The 27779-nt window shown below is 40.0% G+C and overlaps 1 protein-coding gene across 1 annotated transcript; it reads right to left on the bottom strand.

The window, feature by feature from the left end:
* Positions 1 to 154: 154 nt before the first annotated feature.
* Positions 155 to 27779, bottom strand: LOC133994104 (hexokinase-4-like; the record flags this gene model as incomplete). The annotated part of the gene is given in 10 exon segments (XM_062433300.1): positions 155 to 388; positions 1264 to 1419; positions 4140 to 4323; positions 4659 to 4758; positions 5251 to 5346; positions 6930 to 7049; positions 7807 to 7955; positions 8314 to 8476; positions 18000 to 18101; positions 27697 to 27779. Coding segments are annotated over 9 exon segments (1304 nt in total), but the record flags the coding sequence as incomplete, so codon positions are not given.

Here is a 27779-nt window from a genome sequence, read left to right on the forward strand (position 1 = left end):
CTTCCTTCTTTTCTCTGTCCTTCCTTCCTTTCTTTCCTCCCTTCCTTCCTTCCTTCCTTCCTCCCTCCCTTCCTTCCTTGACACGAGGACAACAGCAGGGTTAAACTATTACCAGTCAAACATTTAGCCTCCTGCTAAACATTTTGCGTCTTACTTCGGGTGTTTCCTGTAAACGGTCCCATCGACGCCCACAGTGGTCTTCAGGTGTCCCCTCCCACGGTTGACACGGATACGGTTGACGAGGGTCGCCAGGGCGGCGGCGCAGAGGCGGGCAGATCGCGAGGAGATCGTGTCGCAGACCACACGCACCACGCGGACGTCCACCGAATCCCACGTCAAACCCAACTGGGTCAGAATGGTCTCGGTGTTTTTCAGACCGCTCTCCTCCCTGAAGCAAAGACGAGAGAGAAACAGGAAGAAAAGAAAGAGAGAAGAAGAAAGAAAGAAAGAGTCAAAATGCGTAAATTAAAATGTTTCTTAACCAGTAAAAATTACTAACTATCCCTTTAACCTTCGTGTCGTCCTCCCGGGTCGAGGAAGGAAGGATGGAAGGGAGGACCCCGCCTGTTTTGACTGTTCCTTCTTTCCTCCCTTCCTTCCTTCCTTCCTTCCTCCCTTCCGTCTGTCCTTCCTACCTCCCTCCTTCTCTCTTTCTTTCCTCCCTTCCTTCTTTCCTAACTCCATCCCCCTTTCTTCGTCCCCCCTACCTTCCTCCCTTCCTTCCTCCCTCCTTCCTTCCTTACTTCCTTCCTTCCTCCTTCTCTCTTTCTTTCCTCCCCCCTTCCTTCCTCCCTCCCTCCTTTCCTTCCTTTTCCCTTCCTTCCTCCCTCCCTCCTTTCGTTCCTCCCTCCCTCCCTTCCTTCCTCCCTCCCTCCTTTCCTTCTTCCCTTCCTTCCTTCCTCCCTCCCTCCTTTCCTTCCTTCTTCCCTTCCTCCCTCCATTCCTTCCTTCTTCTTCTTCCCTTCCTTCCTCCCTCCTTTCCTCCCTTCCATCCTTCCTTCTTCCTTCTGCCTCCTTTCCTTCCTTCCTTGACTCGAGGACAACAGGAGGGTTAAAAGACATTCACCATCACTATTTTATGATCCAGGTGAACATTTTATAGAATATGAAGAATACAGCAACATGTTTAAATGCAGATTTTTTGATTTTCTTTTAATAAACACAATCAAACTTGTACATTTGCATAATATATAAAAATGTGTATCAGCTGCACAAGCATATAAAATTAGCATTGCACGAAAAAAGATTATATCTGACACTCACTCCTCGATCTCAGAGATGAATCTGGTCTCGAAGCTTCCCGGTGTCAGCAGCGCCTCCGACGTTTTCCCCTTAAACAGCAGCTGGTCCTTCGTCAGCTTCACCAGCAGCAGCCGAGCGATTTCTCCCAAATACATGCCGCTGATCATCTTCTCGAACCTGCAGGAGAGTCCGAAGTGTGTTTGATTAATTGTGAGTTTTTCTGCCCCCTAGTGGCCACAAAATCATAGTAAAGCAGGTTTAAGTTTCTTAAATGGGACTTAACTTTTTATACTGTTAACCCTTAGTAGGTCACACCAAGAAAGTAATATTTAAAGGATCATTTATTTGCTTTTCCTTCCTCTTAGGATGGAAGGAAGGAAAGAAGGAAGGAAGGAAGGAAGGTAGGAAGGAAGGAAGGATCGAAAGAAGGAAGGATGGAAGGAAGGTAGGAAGAAAGGAAGGAAGGAAGGCAGGAAGGAATGTAGGAAGAAAGGAAGGAAGGAAGGTAGGAAGGAAGAAAGGAAGGAAGGAAGGAAGGATGGATGGAAGGAAAGTAGGAAGAAAGGAAGGAAGGAAGGATGGATGGAAGGAAGGAAGGAAGAAAGGAAGGTGAAAAAATTAACCTCAACTTCAAAAATGTCTCCAGCAGGATCTCTGATGTCAGCAGTGATTTGTGTTATTCTTCGTTTATACACTAAAGCACAACCTGTATCTATAGCAACTATAGAACAACCTGTATCTATAGCAACCATAACACAACCTGTATCTATAGCAACCATAGAACAACCTGTATCTATAGCAACTATAGAACAACCTGTATCTATAGCAACCATAACACAACCTGTATCTATAGCAACCATAACACAACCTGTATCTATAGCAGCCATAAAACAACCTGTATCTATAGCAACCATAACACAACCTGTATCTATAGCAACCATAGAACAACCTGTAACTATAGCAACCATAGACCAACCTGTATCTATAGCAACCATAGAACAACCTGTATCTATAGCAACCATAGAACAACCTGTATCTATAGCAACCATAACACAACCTGTATCTATAGCAACCATAGAACAACCTGTATCTATAGCAACCATAGAACAACCTGTATCTATAGCAACCATAGAACAACCTGTATCTATAGCAACCATAGAACAACCTGTATCTATAGCAACCATAGAACAACCTGTATCTATAGCAACCATAGACCAACCTGTATCTATAGCAACCATAGAACAACCTGTATCTATAGCAACCATAACACAACCTGTATCTATAGCAACCATAGAACAACCTGTATCTATAGCAACCATAGAACAACCTGTATCTATAGCAACCATAGAACAACCTGTATCTATAGCAACCATAGAACAACCTGTATCTATAGCAACCATAGCACAACCTGTATCTATAGCAACCATAGAACAACCTGTATCTATAGCAACCATAGAACAACCTGATGGTCTGTCTGTGCATTACATTCCTCATACAAGTGCTAAAGATTGACCTAAAAGTTAAATGGATTCAATAGATTCTGGTTTTAACCAGATATCATGACACAAAGTGACTTCTACCCAACGGTTGAGCAGACTTATGAAGGGTTAATATGTTGGATGTTAAACAAAGGACCAGTAGAAGATAAATAAGGAGTTTTTAACTGGAAATGATGCAAAGATATTCCAGTAGAGACACAGAATATTAATATAGAGCTGGAGATGTGAAGAATAGATGAAAGTGGTTCATTATTATCCTTTTTTACTAGTAATTATGATGAAAAACACTAAAAAAACCTAAAAGAAGGGATATCTGAGCCTGATTTTAGAGGCTGGAGGCTGGTTTATGTTAGACGTGTAACTCGGGCTCATTATTTTCTGCTTTTATGTAACAACAAAATGAATGAGTAACATGAAAAATAATAAATAATGAAAGCACAAGTTTGTTGTGCAGCTCGTTTCTCTCAGTTTTCTTACAACTGGAAGCATTTTTAATAAGCTTTGCGGCTTAAAATCAGGATCAGATGACCAACAATGATTATTTCTATTATTCTTTTTTTATTTTTTATTAATTGATTGTTTAGTCTGTACAAAATATTTGATTTTTAATGATGCAAAACAGTGAAAAAAGGAAGGGAGGGAGGATGGAAGAAGGAAGGAAAGGAGGGAGGAAGGAAGGAAAGGAGGGAGGAAGGAGGGAAGGAAGGATGGAAGGGAGGAGGGAAGGAAGGAAGGAAAGGAGGGAGGAAGGAGGGAAAGGAGGGAAAGGAGGGAAGAAGGAAGGAAGGAAGGATGGAAGGAAGGAAAGGAGGGAGGAAGGAGGGAAGGAAGGGAGGGAGGAAGGAAGGAAAGGAGGGAGGAAAGGAAAGAAGGAAGGAAAGGAAGGACGGAGGAAAGAAGGAAGGAAGGAAGGAAGGAAGTTAGGAGGGAGGGAGGAAAGAAGGAAGGAGGGATGGAGGGAGAAAGGAAAAGAGGAAGGGAGGAAGGAAGGAAAGAAGGACAGAGGAAACAAGGAAGGGAGGAATGTAGGGGGAGGAAAGAAAGAGAGAAGGAGGAAGGGAGGAAAGAAGGAAGGGAGGAAGGAAAGGAAGGAAGGAAGGAAAGAAGGACAGAGGAAACAAGAAAGGGAGGAATGTAGGGGGAGGAAAGAAAGAGAGAAGGAGGAAGGGAGGAAAGAAGGAAGGGAGGAAGGAAAGGAAGGAAGGAAGGAAAGAAGGAGGGAAGAAGGGAGGAAGGACAGAAGGAAGGAAGAAAGGGGGATGGAGGAAGGAAAGAAAGAGAAGGAGGGAAGGAGGAAGAAGGACAGACGGAAGGAAGGGAGGAAAGAAGGAACAGTCAAAACAGACGGGGTCAATTTGACCCGGGAGGACGACAGGAAGGTTAACTCGTCGTACGTACGTGTGGACTCCGGGGTTGATGGACGTTTTGTCGACCTCAACGTCAAACTCGGTCAGGATGTGTTTGAGGGAGCCGTCGTCTCCGAAGCCGCCCCACTCCGTGTTGATGCACATCCGCCCGTCCTCGCCCTCCACTCGCTTCACGTTCTTCATCTCCTCCATGTAGCAGGCGTTGGTTCCCGTACCTTTAAGAGAGAGAAGAGAGGAAGAGAGGAAGAGATAATGAAAAGTATAGTAGACTCAGCTACTGTCTACATTTAAGTGTATTTTATATATTTAGGGATTATGGTGATACAAAACCCAGGACCCAGTTTTAGCTTCACTTCAGTCTGTTAGAATAGATTTTAAGGTTTTCTTTTAATTCTGTTTATTTGCTGTTGTTTTTATTGTATTTTTTCTGTAAAGCACTTTGAGCTACATGCCTTGTACGAAAGGTGCTCTATAAATAAAGTTTATTATCATTATTATTAATATTATTATTATTATTATTATTATTATTATTATTATTATTGATGTTTACCGATGATCATGCCGATCTCACAGCTCTGGTCCCTGTAGCCGCAGCTCATCATCGTGCCAACGGTGTCGTTCACCATGGCAACAGAGCCGATGTCATAGTCCTGATGAGAGAGAGGGGGGGGGGGGGGGGGGGAGAGAGAGAGAGAGAAAGAGAGGGAGGGAGAGAGGGAGAGGAAGAGAGGGAGACAGAGAAAGAGGGAGAGAGACAGAAAGAGAGAGAGGGAGAGAAGGAGAGAGAGAGAGAGAGAGCGAGAGAGAGGGAGAGACAGACAGAGAGAGAGAGAGACAGAGAGAGAGAGGGAGAGAGACAGAGAGAGAGAGAGAGATAGAGAAAGAGAGAGATAGAGAGATAGAGAAATAGAGGGAGAGAGAGAGGGAGGGATAAGATCAGATAATCTTACACAGGTTTTTAGATATTATTTGGAGGATTATTCCCTCCTTCTTTTGTTTCCTTCCTTCCTTCCTTCCTTCCTTCCTTCCTTCTATCAATCAGCTATTTTGTGTTCAAACTGATACAAGACACGACATTTCAAATCTTGTGCCTAAAATGTTTTATAGAAATCACCATCTGAGCCTCAGTATTTAGGACTCACTCCTCTCCTGTGAATGGCTTCTCTCAGTAGCTTCACCACGTCTTCTCCCTCAACACCGGAGCAGTTGAAGCCTTTGGTCCAGCGGATCAGGATGCTCTGTGAGGAGAGAGACGATGTTTAAACTCCTGTAACATCAACTGAATCATATATTAATATACATGAGTTTTAGAGAGCTCTACATCATCAGTGTTAAAAACCTGATGTATATATGATCAGATACATGTAGTACACAGATAAACCACCAGGGGGAGTTTTTTTTATTTCAATCAGTGAGACACAATTTAACCCTCCTGTTGTCCTCTAGTCAAGGAAGGAAGGGAGGGAGGAAGAAGGAAGGAAGGGAGGAAGGAAGAAGGAAGGAAAGGAGGGAGGGAGGAAGGAAGGAAGGACAGAGAAAAGAAGGAAGGGAGGAAGGTAGGACAGAGGAAAGAAGGAAGGGAGGAAGGTAGGAAGGAGGGAAGGAAGGAAAGGAGGGAGGAAGGAAGGGAGGGAAGAAGGAAGGATGGAAGGGAGGAAGGAAAAAGGAAGGAAAGGAGGGAGGAAGGAAGGAGGGAGGAAGGGAGGAAGGGAAGGAGGGAGGAAGGAAGGAAGGAAGGAAGGAAGGAAGGAAGGAAGGAAGGAAGGACAGAGGAAAGAAGGAAGGGAGGAAGGTACGACAGAGGAAAGAAGGAAGGGAGGAAGGACAGAGGAAAGAAGGAAGGGAGGAAGGACAGAGGAAAGAAGGAAGGGAGGAAGGTACGACAGAGGAAATAAGGAAGGGAGGAAGGTAGGAAGGAAGGAAGGAAGGAAGGAAGGAAGGAAGGAAGGAAGGAAGGAAGGAAGGAGGAAAGGAAAGAAGGAGGAGGGAGGGAGGAAGGGAGGAAAGAAGGAACAGTCAAAACAGATGGGGAGGACGACATGAAGGTTAGAGGCCTGCATATATAGTTTTTTTACCAGTTTATAAAAAGTTAAAGTAAGAAAAACATTGAAATAGTTACTGATACTTCAATAGGAATAGTTACTGGATTGATGCAATGGTGAATTACTAAATATTTAGTATCTTATTTTATGGTAAATTCCTGTTGAAAGTGTATCAGATTAGATACAGCAGGTATAGAAGCTCATTTATCTGTTCATCTGTTCAGTTTATTGTATTTCATGTTGTGGCTGATATGAGCTCTATGCAGGAGCTTTAAGGGCTTGTAGAACCTGATGATGTAATAGAACCTGATGATGTAATAGAACCTGATGATGTAATATAGAACCTGATGATGTAATATAGAACCTGATGATTTAATAGAATCTGATGATGTGATATAGAACCTGATGATTTAATAGAACCTGATGATGTAATATAGAACCTGATGATGGAATAGAACCTGATGATGTAATATAGAACCTGATGATGTAAAATAGAACCTGATGATGTAATATAGAACCTGATGATGTAATAAAGGCTTAAACATGTTGTATTCAATATGTTTGTATTTGTTTAAAACATGCTATAGATGTATGAAATATGATACAAAACAAAACTCATACATGCAAAATGTTATTTAATAAATATTTTAAATTATTTGTCAGAAGGTCCAATAAACACAGTTTCAAAGAAGTAGAATTTTCTGGCAATTAGCAGGGTTAAATCTTATCATTGTGTGTGTGTGTGTGTGTGTGTGTGTGTGTGTGTGTGAAAGTGAAACCTTGTCTATTTCTTTCTGTTCGCAGGGGAAGGAGAAGGTGAAGCCCAGAGGAAGAGTGTGTCCCTTCAGGTTCTGAGAGTCGAGGAATTCAGCGAGACAGGCGGCGATGTGGTCGAACAGCTGGAAACAAACAGAGAGACGCAGAGATTAAAGAGATATAAAGGCAGAGATGTGCAAAGGCGACACAATTAAAGTAAAAAGTTAAAGTAAAAGGAAAGTTACGATAAGTTACGATAAATTAAAATAAGTTAAGATAAAATAAGTTAAGTTACGATAAGTTACGATACGTTAAAATAAGTTGACATAAGTTACGATAAGTTAGAATAAGTTAACATAAGTTACGATAAGTTAAAATAAGTTAACATAAGTTACGATAAGTTAGAATAAGTTAGAATAAGTTAAAATAAGTTAACACAAGTTAGGATAAGTTAAAATAAGTTAAGATAAGTTAACATAAGTTAAGATAAGTTAACATAAGTTAAGATAAGTTAACATAAGTTACGATAAAATAAGTGAAGTTACGATAAGTTAAAATAAGTTACAATAAGTTAAGATAAGTTAAAATAAGTTACGATAAGTTAAAATAAGTTAACATAAGTTACGATAAGTTAAAATAAGTTAACATAAGTTACGATAAGTTAAAATAAGTTAAGATAAGTTAACATAAGTTAACATAAGTTACGATAAGTTAAAATAAGTTAAAATAAGTTAACATAAGTTACGATAAATTAAAATAAATTAACATAAGCTAAGATGAGGTAAGTTAAAATAAGTTAAGCTAAGATGAGGTAAGTGAAGATAAACAGTAATTCAGTCATCAGAAACTGGTTAACTGCAGATTAAGTCTCCGTCCATTGACTGTTTTTCCTTCTAGTACCTGTTCTCCGGTTCCCGTCATGATCTCCTGCGGGATGGCACAGATCTGACTGTCCATCTTCACCATCTTCTGCTCCTCTTCCAAAACTCGGACATGAAGCACCCGGAAGTTTGTTCCTCCCAGATCCAACGCCAGGAAGTCGCCTTTCTCTGCAGGGGAGGAGCGACAGATCATCATCATCAGGAAGGAAGGAAGGATGAAAGGAAGGAAGGAAGGTAAGTGGGCTGGATTGGACCCTTCGGCGGGCCATTTCTGGCCCACGTGCCTCATGTTTGACTTCCTGGGTCTATACCAAACTATGAAGCTCAGATGTGTTTAGAAAGCATCAATAGTGGATCTGACTGATCAATAAATGTGATTAAACCTTGATTCATGTTTCAGAGAGCAGAGAGAGTGTATTTTTTAGCTTTTACACCACTAAACATCTCCTATCACACAATATCATGTCCTATTTTACCTGAGACATGAAAATATAACATAGCAATAATGATGGAAAAGTTCACTCACCCGTCCCGTCCGGCGTTGCCCTGACGAACGTCGGCAGCATCTTCACCGGCGCTCGGTGATGACTGTGTTTCCCTAAACCTCGATTCACGTCCTTCTTCAGCAGAGACATGATGACCTGCAGCTTCTCCCGAGGCAGATCGAACCCGTCCAGATCCTTTTGCAGCTGTAGAGAGAGAAAGGTACGAGACACGGCTGTAAGTTAACACCAAGGGAGTCATATGTGATCCATGAGGAGTTTTAGAGAGCTCTATATGTATATATGATCAGATATATGCAGTACACAGATAAACCACCAGGGGGCCTTTTATTTATTTTGAGGCCTGGAATATTTTAGCCCTTTTAAAGTAGTTTTGTCTTTTTTTTGCAGTATTTTTGTCTTTCTATGCCATTTTTTGTCCTTTTTGCAGTATTTGTACCTTTCTTTGCAGTATTTCTTTTCCTTTTTACAGTATTTTTGTATTTCTTTGTAATGTTTTTGTCTTTTTTTGCAGTATATTTGTCCTTATTGCAGTAGTTATGTCTTTCTTTGCCGTTTTTAAAATCCTTTTTGCAGTATTTATAGCTTTCTTTGCAGTATTTTGTCTTTCTTTGCAGTATTTTTGTCTTTCTTTGCAGTATTGTGTCTCTCTTTGCAGTATTTTTGTCTTCCTCTGCATTATTTTTTTCTTTCTTTGCAGTATTTTTTTTTCTTTCTTTGCAGTAGTTTTGTCTTTCTTTGTAATATTTTTGACTTTAACCTTCATATACAGCCTACACAGTATGCTCCGTATAGAGGGAAATAAGCTAAATTGTACTATATTTATTGTTGCACACACATTTCTCTCAATGAGACTACCTGATTAAATAAAGTATTAAACATATATAAATATATAAATATATACATCTTAAAGGCATGACACCAATATACATACAGTTGACATATAAACATTAATTATATTTTCATCGCAGGTTGACTTCATCCTCAAGAGAAAATTAAACATTAAAGGATCCGAACAGATTTTAACATAATTTATTCACAAGATGGCAGCATTTCCCTCCAAATCTTCACCATCAAACCTCAGATATCTGCTCCTGCAAACATGTGTTGACCCACATTTCTACGCCAGAGTCTGACATCCTGAAGTTATAGAGTAAATTATGCAGCGCTTCATGCTTCATTCCCTGAGCAGAAGTGAGCTCCTCAAAACAGAATAAACTGGAAAAACTTATTTCCAGTAATACTACAGCTCGTTGGTATTTCTAGGAATCTGAGGTAACGTAGATAACAAGCTGATCACAGGTTAAAACTTTATATAAAAAGATCTCTGTCTTTATTTTCGGGAGTTAAACACTTTCAACAACTTCCCTCCGACCCTCATTCACTTTCCTCCTGAACTGTTTAAAGTCTGAACTCACATGCAAACAAACACAGTCAGAAATAGGCCACTATATATATATATATATATAGATATATATATGTATATGTATATATATATATATATATATATATATATATACATATACATATATATATATACATATATATATATATACGTATACATAGATATATATATATAGATATATATATATATATCTATATATATATATATCTATGTCTATATATCAATGCCTATGTCTATATTTATGTATATACAGTACCAGTCAAAAGTTTGGACACACTTTCTCATTGATGTGAATGGGAAGGTGTGTCCAAACTTTTGACTGGTACTGTTTATCTGTCTATGTCTAAACCTATATCTATATATATGTCTACATAACTATATCTATATCTATATGCATGTCTATATCTGTATCTGTATTTATATCTGTATTTACGTCTGTATTTATGTCTATGTCTGTGTCTCTATATCTAGAAGAAGCATTTGACTGTAGGAAGTTACAGTAATTATTAGGAGGGAAAGGAAGAAATAGAGGGACTCAATTTGATTAAAAAAAAATAGGTATGGTATCAAGGACCCTCAAACTGATAGACAGGAATCATCTCAGGAATCATCATGTGATAATATTCAGTTATTCCATAAATGTCTATACTGTGGACTAACTTCTAGTCAATTCAATTATAGTGAAATTAAAATATTCCCCATTTTTCTTGGGGACACAGTACACTTTGATTTCCCTCAAGGACCCATTTTTTCTGACTTTCTTTGTACTCTTTTCTGTCTTTGTTTATCAGCTTTTATACCTTCAAGCATCACAACTCAACTAAGTCTAATTTATCATTTTGAACATGACAACAGGCGCTTATAGAAATCCACAAATCTTTATACTGATACTGACTAAAAATATCATTATATTAGCATCTCAAAGTTGTACAAAATGTTGTTTTAATTATGCATATAAACATAAATGAAGCATAAAAATGTAATAAAGGAAACTACAGTTCAGCCTGTTTACATGTTAATTTATAACTATGTTCCTTTTCCATTGATGTATGATTATGTAAATCATTAATATATATATGTGTGTGTTTTATTGTCTATGGACATAAATAAATGAATGAATGAATAAATGCTGTGTAAAAGCCTAAATTCAACACTTTACATTGGTTTTCTCAGCTTGTCTCTACATGCTTTATAAATAAAGTTATGGGTTTTTTTTCAAATGTGGAAAAAATGCAAATATGTGAACGTAGATACAGAGTCCCACATATATAAAAACGTACAGTTATACAACCAACCTTTACAAATATAAAATCATACTAATTATACACACCTATCTGGATATAAAGAATAGTATAAATATAATAAAGTTATGTTATTATACTATAGGTGCCACATGGTGCCAACGTAACATTTGGTCCCTGCTGTGTATGCCTGACATGAACATGTCTAAAACCTTTATCAGTGTTTATTCTCTTGTTTTTCTGTTAACTAAAACTGTTTTTTACAGGCGTATTCTTCAGGAAGTTGCCTGGCTGGTACAACATGTAACGATCCTCTGGAGATGGCAGCAACAATTCACATTTCTCTTCCTGTTTCCGTTTCCTCTGAAGCTGGAAAATCACTGCTGGGTTAGTTAAAGCTAAATCATGTCTTTTACTGTTTGGGTTTGATTTGTGTTATCAGGAAAATTTGTGTTAAGCATCTTAAAGACGACATATTCTGCACATCTCCAGCTCTATGTTAATATTCTGTGTCTCTACTGGAATATCTTTACATTATTTCCAGTTAAAAACTCCTTATTTATCTTCTACTGGTCCTTTATGCAGCCGCTCAGTTCATTGCATTGACTGTTTTTAACCTTTGTGTCGTCCTACCGGGTCAAATTAACCCCGTCTGTTTTAACGGTTCCTTCTTTCCTTTCCTCCTTCCTTCCTTCTGTCCTTCCTCCTTTCCTTCATTCCTTCCTCCCTCCATCTCTCTTTCCTCCCTTCCTTCTGTCCTTCCTTCCTCCCTATCTCCTTCTGTCTTTCCTCCCTTCCTTCTTCCCTCTGTCCTTCTTTTCTTCCTTCCTCCCTTCCTCTTTTCCTTTCTCCCTCCCTCCCTCCTTCCTTATTTCCTCCCTCCTACCTTCCTTCCTTCCTTCTTTCCTCCGTCCTTCCTTCCTTCTTCCTCCTTTCCTTCCTTCTTCCTTCCTCCCTTCCTCCCTCCCTCTTTTCCTTCTTCCTTCCTCCTTTCCTTCTTTCTCCCTTCCTTCCTTCCTCTCTCCTTTCCTTCCTTCTTACTTCTTTCCTCCCTCCTTTCTTTCCTTCCTTCCTTCCTCCTTTCCTTCCTTTTTACTTCCTTCCATCTTTCCTCCCTCCTTTCCTTCGTTCTTACTCCCTTCCATCCTTCCTCCCTCCCTCCTTTCCTCCCTTCTTCCTCCCTCCCTCCCTCCCTCGAGGACAACAGGAGGGTTAAACATGGATGACATGTCTCAGTTTCCTACCACTATGCAAAAGTGAAGCTAAAAGATCGTCTTTCTAGGAAGCGGCCATATTGGATGTGTAACATAATTTGGAGCCAGAGTCCTGTGCAAAAGACTAATTTATCAGAACTACCTAAAATCACAGAAACCACCAATGCGAGAAATTTATTTCATGTATATTTTGATTTTTTTAGTTTGGCTCATGGGGCAGGATGTATGAGTTATACTGCAACCAGCCACCAGGGGGCGATATATGTGTTTTTGGCTTCACTGGACTTCTTACAGTTTGGAGTTTGTTCTCAGTTTGTGACTTTGCTTTTCACTTTAGTTTTGCATCCTCACAGATCACACACACACACACACACACACACACACACACACACACACACACACACACACACACACACACACACACACACACACACACACACACACACACACACACACACACACACACACACACGGTGGTAGGGTGTGGTGTCTTTGTCACACAGGAGGATGAAGACATTTCTGTTTGCAGCTGCTTTTTTAATTAAATCCAAATTTTAAGGGTTAATATCTTATGACACTGCTCTATAACCTTTTACTCTCCTGTTATTTATACTTTAGCTTTACTTTTAGTATGAAGAATTTACAGGAAATAGTTTGTTAGCGCTAAAAAACAGTCAAAACAACAAAATATGGAGATTCTTTGAGCCGATCGGTTAGAAATAAAGCAGGAAGTTATATATTTCAAACATTCACAGTGATGATGATGTTTGATGAAGAGCTGCAGACAACTAGCACACCTCTTAGCTTAGTGTGACTAAACCCAAAACAATGTAAATACACAATAAAGCTGTGATCTGGGGCAATGTGTATAAAGAAATCAGTCATTAGTCAACGTCGACTCGGACATTGAGCACTCACAATTACTTCTACATAAGTATACTTCATTATATTTTGACTCTTAACCTTCCTGTTGTCCCCGAGTCAAGGAAGGAAGGGAGGAAGAAGGAAGGAGGGGAGGAAGGGAGGAAAGAAGGAAGGACGGAAGGGAGGGAGAAAGGAAAAGAGGAAGGGAGGAAGGAAGGAAGGACAGAGAAAAGAAGGAAGGGAGGAAGGTAGGGGGGAGGAAATAAAGAGAGAAGGAGGGAAGGAGGAAGGACAGAGGAAAGAAGGAAGGGAGGAAGGAAGAAGGGAAGGAAAGAAAGAACAGTCCAAACAGACAGGGTCAATTTGACCCGGGAGGACGACACGAAGATTAAACCAGATGTTCATAAAGGAAAAGCACAATATGTTCCCTTCATATTTTCTATACATCCAGATTTCAACATCGGGGACCAGTTTCATCAGAGCTTGCCAAAGTGACGGTGAGCATTTTTCTTGGCAGCATTGTCGTCTTTTTATCTTCTCACCTGTACTTTAAAAGTCTAAAATACTTCTGACAAGTTTCAACAGTACTGCTGCTGCTGTTGATGCTGCTGGTATAAATCCCCTGAATAACACATATGACTCCCTGGCAGCCAGAACAGGTCATATCAGGATAATATCAGGGTGGGACTGCATAGATAAATGCCAACAGACTACTGTCACATCAAGCTTTCCATTAGAATACAATCTATAATGTGTAATAATGTAACGATGGCAGATTTTTAAGTGAAATTTGTTTGTTTGTTTTTAAACAATATGTTCATTTAGCACAAAGGCTTGCTCATGAGGGAATGTTGGGTCTCTTTAACCTTCGTGTCGTCCTACCGGGTCAAATTGACCCCGTCTGTTTTGACTGTTCCTTCTTTCCTCCCTTCCTTCCTTCCTTCCTTCCTTCCTTCCTTCCTCTATCCCCCTTTCTTCCTTCCTTCTGTCCTTCCTTCCTCCCTCCCTCATTCCTTCCTTCCTTCTTCCCTCCCTTCCTCCTTATCTCTTTCTTTCCTCCCCCTACCTTCCTCCTTTCCTTAATTCCTCTGTCCTTCTTTCCTTCCTTCCTCCCTCCCTCCTACCTTCCTCCATCCCTCCCTTCCGCCCTCTTTTCCTTCCTTCCCTCCCTCCTTCCTTCCCTTCCTTCTTCTGTCCTCCCTTCCCTCCCTACTTCCTTCCTCCCTCCTTTCCTTCCTTCCATCTTTCCTGCCTTCCTTCCTTCTTCTTCCCTTCCTGCCATCTGAAGTCACTGGGCAGGTATAGACACAAAAATATTAAAACAACGTATTATTATTGTCATTATTGTCATTATTATCATTATTATTATTATTATTGGATCTGGTTCCAGGATGAGGATTGGGATCAGGACAGGATGTTTGCATAAGTTTACATGAAGCGTGGACACAAACACACAAAGGCCACTCCTCTCTTTGTCTCTCTCTCTCTGTCTTTTCTTCTTCTTCTATTTTATGTGTTGCAGTAATTTTCCAGCAGCATGTCAGCTCAGGCCTCGTCTCGCTCTGTCTCTCTGTAGCATTAAACTCTTTCTTTCCCTCCTTTTCTTTCTCAGCCTCGTTTAATTCCCTCCTCCTCCACCTCCACCACCTCCTCCGCCTCTTCTCTTGTCCCTACATGCTCGTTCCTGGATTACTTCATTCCTCCATCATGACTCTGATGGTTAGGACTAGTAAAAGTCGTGTTTTATATTGGCTTGGCTCCGCCTGCAATACGTCACTCTGCAAACACGCATGGTAACAATAAACAGCATGCTCTGAATCTCTAACACGCCATGCAACTAATTCTGTAATTGGTTTAAGACCAAAAAAAAATGCAACACAGATTGGAAACAGATTGAGAAATAAATTATATTCACTTAGTCTGGCTCTAGTTGTTCTTCTCCACATAACCCTAACTTTTATTACTCCTCAGCCAAGAGGAAAACTTTTTGCAAAATTATATTTTTTATAATTTCCACTGCAACATTATAATTAATTTAATTTTTAATTTTCAGTGTTTCCACTCAGGTTTTTTTATATGCGTCAAATTTGCATTTAAAAAAAAAAGGTGGACTGAAACCATAGACTGTATATAAGAAATGGACGTAACATCCGTGACGTCACCCATTGGTTTGTGGACTGCTGCTCGGAGGCCAATAGTATCGGATCTGAGCAGCGCCATCTTGAAAATTTCAGGTGCATGCTGGAAAAAATAAAAACAGGGATTCTACTTATATGGGCATCAGGAGGAGCATGAGGCGCCCTCCTGAACCTGTGAACCAATCAACCTGTCAATCACGACGTAGCCACGCCCTAATGCATACCCTGCTTCATCGTCACATATAAAATCAGGGAGGCCAAAACGTCCCAAATGAACATCATACTGCATTGAAGAAGGCTTTAAACTAGCGATTGAGACCATAAACACGTTTTGAAAACGTTTACTGAGGTTAGAAATCAAGTGAGAAGTTGGTGAATTCTCCATTGACTTGTATAGAGACGGAAGTCCTTTTGACACCAAAGCGGTCGCCCCCTGGTGGCCTTTTGATAGAATGCAGTTTTAAGTTACTTCCGCGTTGGCCTCATTTCAGAGGACCTGAACTCCCCGCCTGATTGAAACACATTTGTAGTTGTAGCATAGAGGATGAAAAAGGGTTTAATTCAAAAGTTGGGCGCCAGAAAGGAGAATAAAAAATAAATAAATATGTATAACTTAGTACAGAGCAAAAAAACAAACCCTAGCTTCTCTCTTCTTCCTCCCCTTTCCTTTTAGGCTGTAAAGGGCGATGCTGCTTTCTGCCACACACTAACTATGGGGAATATAATTAAAGCATGATACACCATCTCTAGTGTTGCCGTGGTGATATCAGCGAGTGAAATCCAGCACTATTAAACTCTACGTCACAGGTATTATATACAGGAAACCCGTTAACTCTTATGTCAAATACAAATCCAGCTATAGACGGGTGTAAGTTGAACCAAATCTGAATTTTAAATTTCCTAAAATGGCCACCCTACAGAGGATCAATGCTTCTGATTTAGAGGAGAAGATGATTTTTTTGTATCTAAGAATATTACCTATTCAATATTCTTTGTATGCTTTGAATGAACCACCATTCAGGTCGCTTAAGGAGGGCATATTCTCCAGCTCTATATTAATATTCTGTGTCTCTACTGGAATATCTTTGCATGATTTCCAGTTAAAAACTCCTGATGAGCCCACTCTGCTCTGATTGGTCAGCCCCCCGAAGTCCAACCCTCCGTTGGCGACGTCAACAAACCATGAAACAAGCTTTAGTAGTAAAATTAGAAAAAAAACTGTCTCAAATCCATCTGTACATGTTGGAGCTGATACCTGACCCTAAATATGTGAGCTAACACATTTGGAAAACACCATAGCAACAACCTTAGCAACCAACTTCACAAACAGTGAAATGGAGTTCTGTGTGAAGTCAGACAGATGATTAAAAAAAGATGTTGCTTTAAAAGGTGCTTAATCACTATTAAGTATTAAGTCACTGACTGAAGTTGTGAAATATATTTTAAATATCTAAAAGCAGGTTTTGTGTGAATAAATGAGGCGTGTTGGGTGTGATCCTGACGCTGTGTCTGCAAAAGCCTCCGAAAATGTAAATACAGTCATGATTCAAGTTAATGCTATTCAAGCATCTCTGACTGATCTCTGACTCACGCTATTAACTTCTCTGTGTGTAATTTGCCAATCTGAGAACTTTTCCCACAGCAACACTGACTTCTTAATCCAGTTTCTTCCAACAGTGTGCAAGACAAAAAAAAATCCACAGAAACAGGAAGCTATAAATGTCGTTAATATTAAGGCTTTACACAAGCACACAGGGTGTAACCACATGGCTGTCTCTGTGAAACTGACAGTAAATACTTTATCAGTCAGTTTCTTATAGATTTAGGGTTTTAAACAGACCTCAAAACTCTTCATTTTTGTTTCTTTTTATGCTCACTTTTCTTGTAATTATGTAAATATACGTTAAAGTCAAACACACTACAGTTATGCATCAAATCTGTCTGCCAGGAGCTGTATTATCTGTATTTTAATGCAACTTTTTGTAACTTTTAGCTCTTAAAGTTTGATATTTGTCAGTTCATTTTAACAATAAGTTCATTCTTGACTCCTGTGTGAGGTATAGCAGGTCGTCTATTAATCGGCTCCTCCAGACTGCATATCGATGTTTCCTTCGGCACAATATTTAACCCCTAATTGTTCCCAATGGCTGCACCAATGGTGTATGAATAGGTGAATGTGACATGTAGTGTAAAAGCTCTTTGAGTGGTCCAAGGACTAGAAAAGCTCTATATAAGTACAGTCCATTTACCATTTTACCATATAGCGTTTTAAATACAATGTCTAAATGTAGTAATGTTCATGTTGTTATTTAAGACTTAGTACTTTATTTCTGGCTCAATCATTGTGGCAGACTTTGTGATTATGACTGACTTTCATCTGTGTTGAAATCGCTGCAGTGACTACCTTTTAGGATTTTAGGATCAAATTTGACTCAAATTGAGAATGTACTTTAAACTGGTAAATGGAAATGCTGAACAATGTGAAACAATCTTGAAATATTGCAAAAAAAAGGTGTTTTTAGATACTGCAGTGCACTTTTTGCATACCGAGTATGTTATTATTATTTATTACATATATATTTGTTTTATTAGTACAATTTTTGTGTTTTCTTAGTAATCTTTTTACCATTCCATTGGATAGTTAGAGCTGTGTTTCTATGTTTCTACCTACCTAACTATCTATCTATCTATCTATCTATCTATCTATCTATCTATCTATCTATCTATCTATCTATCTATCTATCTATCTATCTATCTATCTATCTATAAAACAACATGCAATGTAAACCACCTATAGAACAACACAACAACAACAAAACATATATTTCCCTCTCAGGTGACACCTACCTTACTGAGAGTCTCCGGGGGAATGCCGTCCAGATGGTCGCTAATTTTGGCCTTTTTAGAAATCTGTGTGGCGCTCTCACCGTTTTCCAATGTTCCGCTCATCTGCACAGAGGAGGATGAAAAGTGTCAGTTCAAGGCAAGGCGAGTTTATTTGCATAGCACATTTAAACAAGGCAATGCAGAGAGCTTTACATAAAAACATAAAGGGAGGTGGGATATAATGTAAAAGCAACACGAGGCAATGCACAAAGACATTTAAATTCAACTAAGAGGACCATGTACTTGTAGTGTACTAGAAAGTATACTAATTTAACCTTTGTGTCGTCCCCATCTGTTTTGACTGTTCCTTTCTTCCTCCCTCCCTTCCTTCCTTCCGTCCTTCCTTCCTTCCGTCTGTCCTTCCTTCCTCCCTCCCTCCCCTCATTCCTTCCTTCCTTCCTTTCCTTCCTCCATCCCTCCTTCTCTCTTTCTTTCCTCCCCCCTACCTTCCTCCCTTTCCTTCTTTCCTCTGTCCTTCTTTCCTTCCTTCCTCTTTTCCTTTCTCCCTCCCTCCCTCCTTCCTTCTTTCCTCCGTCCTTCCTTCCTTTCCTTCCTCCCTCCCTCCTTCTTTCCTTCCCTCATTCCTTCCTTCCTTCCTTTCATCCTCCCTCCCTCCTTCTTTCCTTCCCTCATTCCTTCCTTCCTTCCTTTCCTTCCTTCCTCCCCCCTACCTTCCTCCCTTTCCTTCTTTCCTCTGTCCTTCTTTCCTTCCTTCCTCTTTTCCTTTCTCCCTCCCTCCCTCCTTCCTTCTTTCCTCCGTCCTTCCTTCCTTTCCTTCCTCCCTCCTTCTTTCCTTCCCTCATTCCTTCCTTCCTTCCCTTCCTCCCTCCCTCCTTCTTCTTTCCTTCCCTCATTCCTTCCTTCCTTCCTCCCTCCCTCCTTCTCTCTTTCTTTCCTCCCCCCTACCTTCCTCCCTTTCCTTCTTTCCTCTGTCCTTCTTTCCTTCCTTCCTCTTTTCCTTTCTCCCTCCCTCCCTCCTTCCTTCTTTCCTCCGTCCTTCCTTCCTTTCCTTCCTCCCTCCTTCTTTCCTTCCCTCATTCCTTCCTTCCTTCCCTTCCCTTCCTCCCTCCCTCCTTCTTTCCTTCCCTCATTCCTTCCTTCCTTTCTCCATCCCTCCTTCTCTCTTTCTTTCCTCCCCCCTACCTTCCTCCCTTTCCTTCTTTCCTCTGTCCTTCTTTCCTTCCTTCCTCTTTTCCTTTCTCCCTCCCTCCCTCCTTCCTTCTTTCCTCCGTCCTTCCTTCCTCCCTCCCTCCTTCTTTCCTTCCTTTCCTTCCTCCCTCCCTCCTTCTTTCCTTCCCTCATTCCTTCCTTCCTTCCTTTCCATCCTCCCTCCCTCCTTCTCTCTTTCTTTCCTCCCCCCTACCTTCCTCCCTCCCTTCCTTCCTCTGTCCTTCTTTCCTTCCTTCCTCTTTTCCTTCCCTCCCTCCTTCCTTCTTTCCTCCCTCCCTTCTACCTTCCTTCCTTCCTTCTTTCCTCCATCCTTCCTTCCTTCCCTTCCTTCCTTCCTTTCCTCCCTTCCAACCAACTGCTGACATATTGCTGCACTCACAATCCACAAGACAATGATACAGTGGATTAAAGCATCATCTGTGTGGCTCATGTATGGTAATATTAAGTGTTCTCTAAAAACCACCCAAGCAGATAACACAACGCTTATTACTGATACATGAGACTGAGTGTATAACAATCACACAGCAGCTGATTGCAGGTTTCATAATAAGGGTCGGTAAGTGAGGGAAGCAACTTCACACACAAAAGCCAACTTATAAAACACATGACAACTCAGGCCTGCAGCAGCATCACACCACAGTGATGCAAAACACATGTTAAGCAAACAGCACATCAACTACATTTATCCACAATAATGTGTCTGTGTGTATTACATTATCTGAACACCCAATCACAACAGATAACACAACTCAATACACTAATACAGACTTTGCCTTTTGGCGCTTTTCCACTACACAGTTCCAGCACGACTCGCCTCGGTTTGGTACCATGAAACCTTTTCCATTACAAAAAAGTACCTACTCAACGTGGGCGGGGTCGTCATAGCAACGCTGCATTAAACTGCCGTGACTTTGTTTTATACGCGACACAAAACACATAAACAATGGAGGACATGGAGGTGATGGTGTACTTGCTGCTGTATGAGGCTTTCTGTCTCACACAAAGCAAGAGAAGAGAAACTAATCTCTGTAACGCTGTTGTTGGTATTTAAAAATGCCGGGTTTGATTCTTGTGTGGGACGGCTCATGACTCTTCCTGCGACAACTACCAATCAGCGGCCAGCAGTGTGTCGACGTCACATTTTAGTACCGGCTCGGCTCGCTTGGAACCTCACCAGAGCCGGTACTAAAAAAGTACCAGGTACCAGGTACTTTCCCTAGTGGAAACGCAAAAAGAACCGAGGCGAGTCGAGGCGAGGCGTGCTGGAACTGTGTAGTGGAAAAGCGCCATTTTACAGTGGTGGTCTTTGGGGAAAATGCATCGTATCCAACTCTTATTATACTATTATGCTATATAATTCAGTATAAAGACTGAAAGCTGTTTAGTGTTGAGTCTAAGGACAAGAAAGCAGAAATGTCCGAGACTGCCTGATAGAGACGATGGTTCATAACGTAGCAGCAGATAATTAATGTATTTTGGCCCTAAACTATTCAATGCTTTATATAATACAACCCAAGTTATTATCACAACTAGGGCTGGGCAATATATCCATATTATATCGATATCGTGATATGAGACTAGATATCGTCTTAGATTTTGGATATCGTAATATCGTGATATGTCATCAGAGTCGTCTTTTCCTGGTTTTAAAAGCTGCATTACTGTACTATGATGTCATTTTCTGAACTTAACGGACTGTTCTAGCTCTAGCTTGTGTTATTTTTTACCTTTTACCCACTTTGTCATTGTATCCACGTTACCAATGATTATATACCAAACATTTCATAGTGTAAATATTCTGTGAAAGCATCAAGAATCATCTCTACATTATTGTTGCAGTATCGATATCGAGGTATTTGGTCAAAAATATCGGAATACTTGATTTTGTCCATATCGCCCAGCGCTAATCACAACATCAAATAATTAAACATGAACACTCAACAGCAATGTATGTTTATGAAATCCTGAATGTGGACGTTTTTCACTGGAAGAAAAGCTTTTAAGCCTTACATACTGTTCAGCGAATTTGACCCATTTTTTTTTTACATTGTAGAGCTGTAGAAACACCATATTACACCTTTATTTTAGCTGGACTTTTCCTAATATCAGCCCAAATATACAAAAATGGAAATAAAATGCATCTTTTCTTTAAATTTTGAGCAGCTGATACACATTTTATATATTCAAATGTACAAATTTGACATGTGTTTATTAAAAAAGATTCAAGAATCAGCATTCAAACATGTTGTATTCTTCAAGTTCTTTAAAATGTTCTGATTGTAAATGTCTTTTTTTCCATTTACAGAAGGATTAATCAAACATGTATTAATGACTGATGGGGAATTGGAGTAATTATAAGTCAGAATATGAACAGTATGTAAGGGTTAAGTTTTTTCCAGGCAGAAAAAGCAAATAAATGTCCATTAAAATGTCTTGAACCTCTGCTGGAGTAAAACATGGCTAAATACTGAACACTGATTAGCTTGTAGCTTGTGTGTTGTGATGCTAATTCATAGATAAGCAAGGTTGTTGTTTTGTTTTTAATTGAAACATGATATTTGGGTTTTAAAACTGGTATTCACTTAACTGTTAGCACTTTAACAAACCCATTTAGTTAGCATTCATCAGTCAGGCTAAAGTCTTAAGACACAGACAAGCTATAAAAACCTCATGAGATGTAACTTAGGTTCATTTAACAGACAGTCTCATGACAGGAAAGGAGATAAATTCACATTAAAAAACAACAACTACATGCTGGTTAATACAAGAATGTGAATTTCAGAAAGTAAACAAGTAGCTAACTAGCTTAGATAGCTTTAAACTAGCTTATATAGCTTTTAACTAGCTTAGATAGCTTTAAACTAGCAGCTGTGAAGACCTGCAAAGCTAAATCTTTACAACTTTTTAGATATAAATGAGAACACCAAAAACTAATTAAAGTTTCTCCAATAGTATTAATATGTCTTTTTGCAGAAGTGGAGCTTAGCATGATGAATTTTGGCTGCTAAATATATTCTACAGACCTTGATGTGAATATTTCTGTCCTCAAAGATTCAAGTATGTTGCTGATGAAGGTGTAGCAGGAAAACATTGGGACCCTTTAAAGTGAATAATGAAAAAATAATAGTTGGACACATGAAACTGACCCAATAATTTAAATTAAAGGAACAACGCACAGAAAAAGGGGATTAAATTAAGATTATAAAGTTTAGCTAAATCTGCATGCTAACCTTTCTCACTCGTCTACATCACTTTTTTTATTAGGGGAAAAATCATCTATAAAAGAAACAATGAATTAACGCTTTAAAAAAACCCACTATATTACAATATTTAATTTAACCCTCCTGTTGTCCTCGAGTCAAGGAAGGAAGGAAGGAAGGGAGGAAAGGAGGGAGGAAGGAAGGAGGGAGGGAAGGGAGGGAGGAAGAAGGAAGGAAAGGAGGGATGAAGGAAGGAGGGAGGGAAGGGAGGACAGATGAAGGAAGGGAAGGAAGGGGGGAGGGAAAGAAGGAAAAGAGGGAGGAAGGAAGGAAGGAAGGAAGGGAGGAAGGAGGGAAGGAAGGAAGGAAAGAAGGAAAGGGAGGGAGGGAGGAAGGAAGGTAGGAGGGAGCGAGAAAGGAAAAGAGGAAGGGAGGAAGGAAGGAAAGAAGGACAGAGGAAAAAAGGAAAGGAGGAAGGTAGGGGGAGGAAAGAAAGAGAGAAGGAGGGAGGGAGGGAGGAAGGAAGGAAGTAAGGAAGGAACAGTTTAAACAGACGGGGTCAATTTGACCCGGGAGGACGACAGGAAGGTTAAGAAGGCTAACGTTTCTTGTGTTGACCTGTCTTTAAAATGTCCTTCTGCCAACAACAACTTCAATAAATCTATAAAACAACATATGACATGATACTCACAATAGTAAAGAACTTGTCATGTTTTGTAGAAGAAGCCTCGAATATGCATTTTTAATTCCTTATATACCTTTGCAGTTCGGGTTATGCTATGTGATACTAACCCGATTGGCCCACACTAGATGCTTATTGTTCTACTTTGGCGGTTTTCCATATCATATGTGGTCATGTCATACGCTTTCAGTTTGTTGTGGCCTTCTGTGCTTACAGAGAAGGGAAGATATACCTTCACTTTCTGTATCTTAGGGTTGAATTAGAGGCCTTCTAGTGAACTCTAGAGTCAGCAACACACAGCATCACTTCAGACCACAATAACCACTCGGTCTGACTGTTCCTTCTTTCCTCCCTTCCTTCCGTCTGTCCTTCTCTTTTTCTTTCCTTCCTTCTTTCCTTCCTCCATCCCCTTTCTTCCTTCCTTCCTCCTTCTCTCTTGCTTTCCTGCCCATTACCTTCCTCCCTTCCTTCTTTCCTCTGTCCTTCTTTCCTTCCTTTTTTCCTCCCTCCCTCCCCTCCTTCCTTCCTCCTTTCCTTCCTTCTTCCATCCCTCCCTCCCTCCCTCCTTTCCTTCCTTCTTCCTCCCTTCCTTCATTCCTTCTTCCTCCCTTCCTTCCTTCTTCCTCCATTCCTCCTTTCCTCCCTTCTTCCCTCCTTCCTTGACTCGAGGACAACAGGAGGGTTAATTGTCCTGCTACTTGTCTCTTATTGTTTACTTTCTTCATCCTTGATATCAGCTGTTGTGGCCTTCTGTGCTTACAGAGATATACCTTCACTTCTGTATCTTAGGGTTGAATTAAAGGTCTTAGCCTTCTAGTGAACTCTAGAGTCAGCAACACACAGCATCACTTCAGACCACAATAACCACTCGGTCTGAATCTACATTATTTGATGGGATAAGCAAAAACGTATTAGTGTTACGAGGATACAAAACCTCACAAGCTTAGGTTCCTTTTTTAATACTTTCACGCACTAACTGAGGTCTAACATTATGCTCAAATATTTGTTTATGCTCCACCAGCTGTATACGGACTAAATATTGACTTTAAAAACCTTATGAGTCAGTCAAACGTCTTTTTCGTTTTTCTCAGTGTTCAAAGCGATTCCTGAACTTTCAGGACTTGACTTTAATTCTGCTTTACAGTCCTTTAACAAACTTAGACCCACCATGTCATCCGATAGCAATGTAGGTCAGTCTGTCTCTTTGGTTCGGACTAAAATATCTCTACAAATAAAACCGAGTCTTCATGGCGACGATACTCCTTCAAGGCAGGGTCTTCTTTCAGCAGGATAACGCTGCCTGATCAGGAACGGTTTGAGGAACATGATAAAAGTTCAAGGTGTTGCTTATCGGCCTCCGATTTCCCTAAGATCTCAATCCAAATCGAGCAGCTGTGGTATGTGCTTGACACTCCCCCACATTGCAGCTTACAGGAGCTAAAGGATCTGCTGCCAACGTCTTGGTGCCAGATACCAGACGTTGGCACCTTCAGAGGTCTTGTGGAGTCCATGTATTGATGGTTCAGAGCTGTTTTGATGGACCTACACAATATTAGGCAGGTGGTTTTAATGTTTTGGCTGATGGGTGTACACTCAGTTACCAGTTTGTGACTGTAGGTACACCAACCTAAAGTTAAAATAACTCCCATTCTGACTGTAAATGACAATGACCTCTTAGTAATCCTGTTTTTCTGTAATCATGTGGCTTTACAGTAAACAAACACAAAGGTCCAGTGATATCGAAACAGGGAACAAGCCCCCTTATTTCACTTCCACCTCCTGTACATCATCACACTAGTCATCCTTAGACACTGTAATACATATCTAACAGATGCAAACATACACATACAAGCCAAAGTAAACCTTGCAGATTGGTACACCCAACCATATAAAGTGGCAGAGTGCCAACAGGACACACCTGTGAAGGAGCTTCAACCAGAGCATGTCAAGTCTAACATTTAAAGGAAGCTTCTATTTTTGGATACTGCAGCGTCAGCAAACATCAAGACTAGGAAAAGGTTTCCGTACACTAAGGTCAGAGCTACTTAACTGTACCAAGGGCTGGGTATTGGTCCTTGATACCTTTTGAAGGATCGACCGAAATAAATCAATACCAAGTAGTATCGAAACATCTCCAATCAATTGATACCTGCAATCGATCCAGAGCTAGAAAATATGACTATTTGTACGGACTTGCTCGCAGCCAATCAACACAAATGTTCTTTGAGTCATAAATATTAATAATTTGAAGACTTTTAAAACTCATTTGTGTAAAAAATCTAATCATTTAGATGTCGAGGAACGGTGGCTTCTATTCACATGATGGGTATTGAATGAAGTACTCAGTTGGTATCAGTATCACTTTAACCCTTTGTAGGTCACATCAAGAAAGTGCTATTGCTTTTCCTTCCTCTGAGGCCATGACAACATAAAACATGGATTTATTTCCTCATTGAGCCTAAATGTGATGTTTTACAGACCTCTACAGACTCATTCACACATTTGTTCCAAACTTTTCTTTAAAATCATGTTAGAGACTCATTCTGTTCATGTACAAGATGAAAAAATGAAACTCAACTTCTAAAATGTCTCCAGCAGGATCTCTGATGTCAGCAGTGATTTGAGTTATTCTTCATTTATACACTAAAGCACAACCTGTATCTAAAGCAACCATAGAACAACCTGTATCTATAGCAACCATAGAACAACCTGTATCTATAGCAGCCATAGAACAACCTGTATCTATAGCAACCATAGAACAACCTGTATCTATAGCAACCATAGAACAACCTGTAACTATAGCAACCATAGAACAATCTGATGGACTGTCTGTGCATTACATACCTCATACAAGTGCTAAAGATTGACCTAAAAGTTAAATGGGTTCAATAGATTTTAGTTTTTAACCAGATATCATGACACAAAGTGACTTCTACCAAACGGTTGAGCAGACCTACGAAGGATTAAAGGTACTTGGATTGGTTCTGGTATCGTAGTTGTTTAAATGAAGCACTAACTGGACCTAATCAACATGAGCAGGGTCAGTTAAATGAAATGACTGATTGCATCCATCCAACAGGTATATTTCACTGCAAAGTAAAGAGGATCACCAGAGTTATTCGGGTTGATCTTATTGAGAAAATTAACGTCTGACTGATGCAAATTTAATGGCAAACCATCTGATAGTTGTAGAGATGAGTTGTTGACTGACAGATTGACATTACTATCTATAGACCCACACTGCTGTCACGGCTAAAAATACATGACTGCAGCTCTGATAAACATTTAAAGACATTGAGGGTTACAATAAAAAGCTCATTCACGGCTGTCTGAGTGAGTTAATGACAGACAAAGCGACCTGGAACAGTTACGATTTGGTTTTATAAGCAACACACTACAAAAACAAACTGAAATGAATACTGGTGTCAGCTCCAAAGTGTAAATTTCATGTGTAAACTGTCAGCAAAACGCCCCCAAAACGCCCCGAAGACATAGAAGTTATAGACAGAATAAAGAGGAAGCAGGTTAGAAGGTTATGGCCTCTGTAGACCTGAGGGAGGAACTTTAGCTGATGATCTGGTCTTGTTGTGTTTCAGGGTGGAGTGTTTTCTTTTAAGATCACATTACAGGACAAGTTGCCCCTCCTGTTGACGTTTGACTCCACCAATGAGATGACTTTTACCACCGAGAAAAGGTGATATGACTAAAACTGCACTCATCAAACTCTGACGAAACCTGTTATTAGGCATGAATGAAAAAACCCTGTAACACCCTTCTCCTCCTCCTCCTTCTACTTCTTCTTCTACATGGAGGCAGGTTGTATTTCAGCAACGCCCCGTCACAGTCACAGTCACACCTTACTGACAGTCAGCAGGAACAGACTGTAAAAACACGTCTGTCTTTGGCTCTTTAGTTTTTTATATCACATTAAACAAAAAAAAAACTCCAGTGAGAGAGTGAAATTTGACACCAGAAGCTTTAAAATCACATTTATTTACAGGATCATCATGTGTTCAATTGATCCAAAATCTAACCTGAGCTCCACTTTGCACCTACAGTAGAGTTTGGAGGCTTTTTAGACGAATTTGACCCATTTTTAAAAGAAAACGCTTAAAGGAGCATTTCACCCTTCAGGTAACAGAAAAAACACACTGAACCAGTTTGTGTCAGAAGATCTTGTGGTGAAGAGACAACGTGACAGTGACATCTAAAGTCATGCAGCTATGTCACGTTAAACAACCACACACACACTCAGGTTTCTTAACTTAAGGTTCAGGGACCAGTCTGAGGTCGTTTCAAAAGGTGGTAAAGGGTCTCAGCGCAAAAACATGGAGCTGATCTTTCAAGCTTCTGTTTCACATTTAAAGATTAACTATTTGAGAACTGTTAAAAACTTCTATTAAATCTTCTCTGGAAAGACCAAAAAAACTCATTACTGTATTATTATTATGAGGTTTGGCTTCATTTTCATTCAAAACGCACCACGATCGGACATCTGCGTAAAAAGCGCTTTAAACGGCTCATCTAACGTAAAAGAGTAAAAAAGTGTTTTATACTGTAAAAAACAAACAACAACAATAATGAAGTAAAGTAAAAGTAAACTCACCTTTGCGTCCTTTCTGCTCAAACTGAGACAAGACAACTTCCTCAATGAAAAAGAAAAAGTGTGACAACTAAGTCTGAAACAAT

Source organism: Scomber scombrus, chromosome 14, assembly GCF_963691925.1.
Source record: "Scomber scombrus chromosome 14, fScoSco1.1, whole genome shotgun sequence".
NCBI classification, from domain to species: Eukaryota; Metazoa; Chordata; class Actinopteri; order Scombriformes; family Scombridae; genus Scomber; species Scomber scombrus.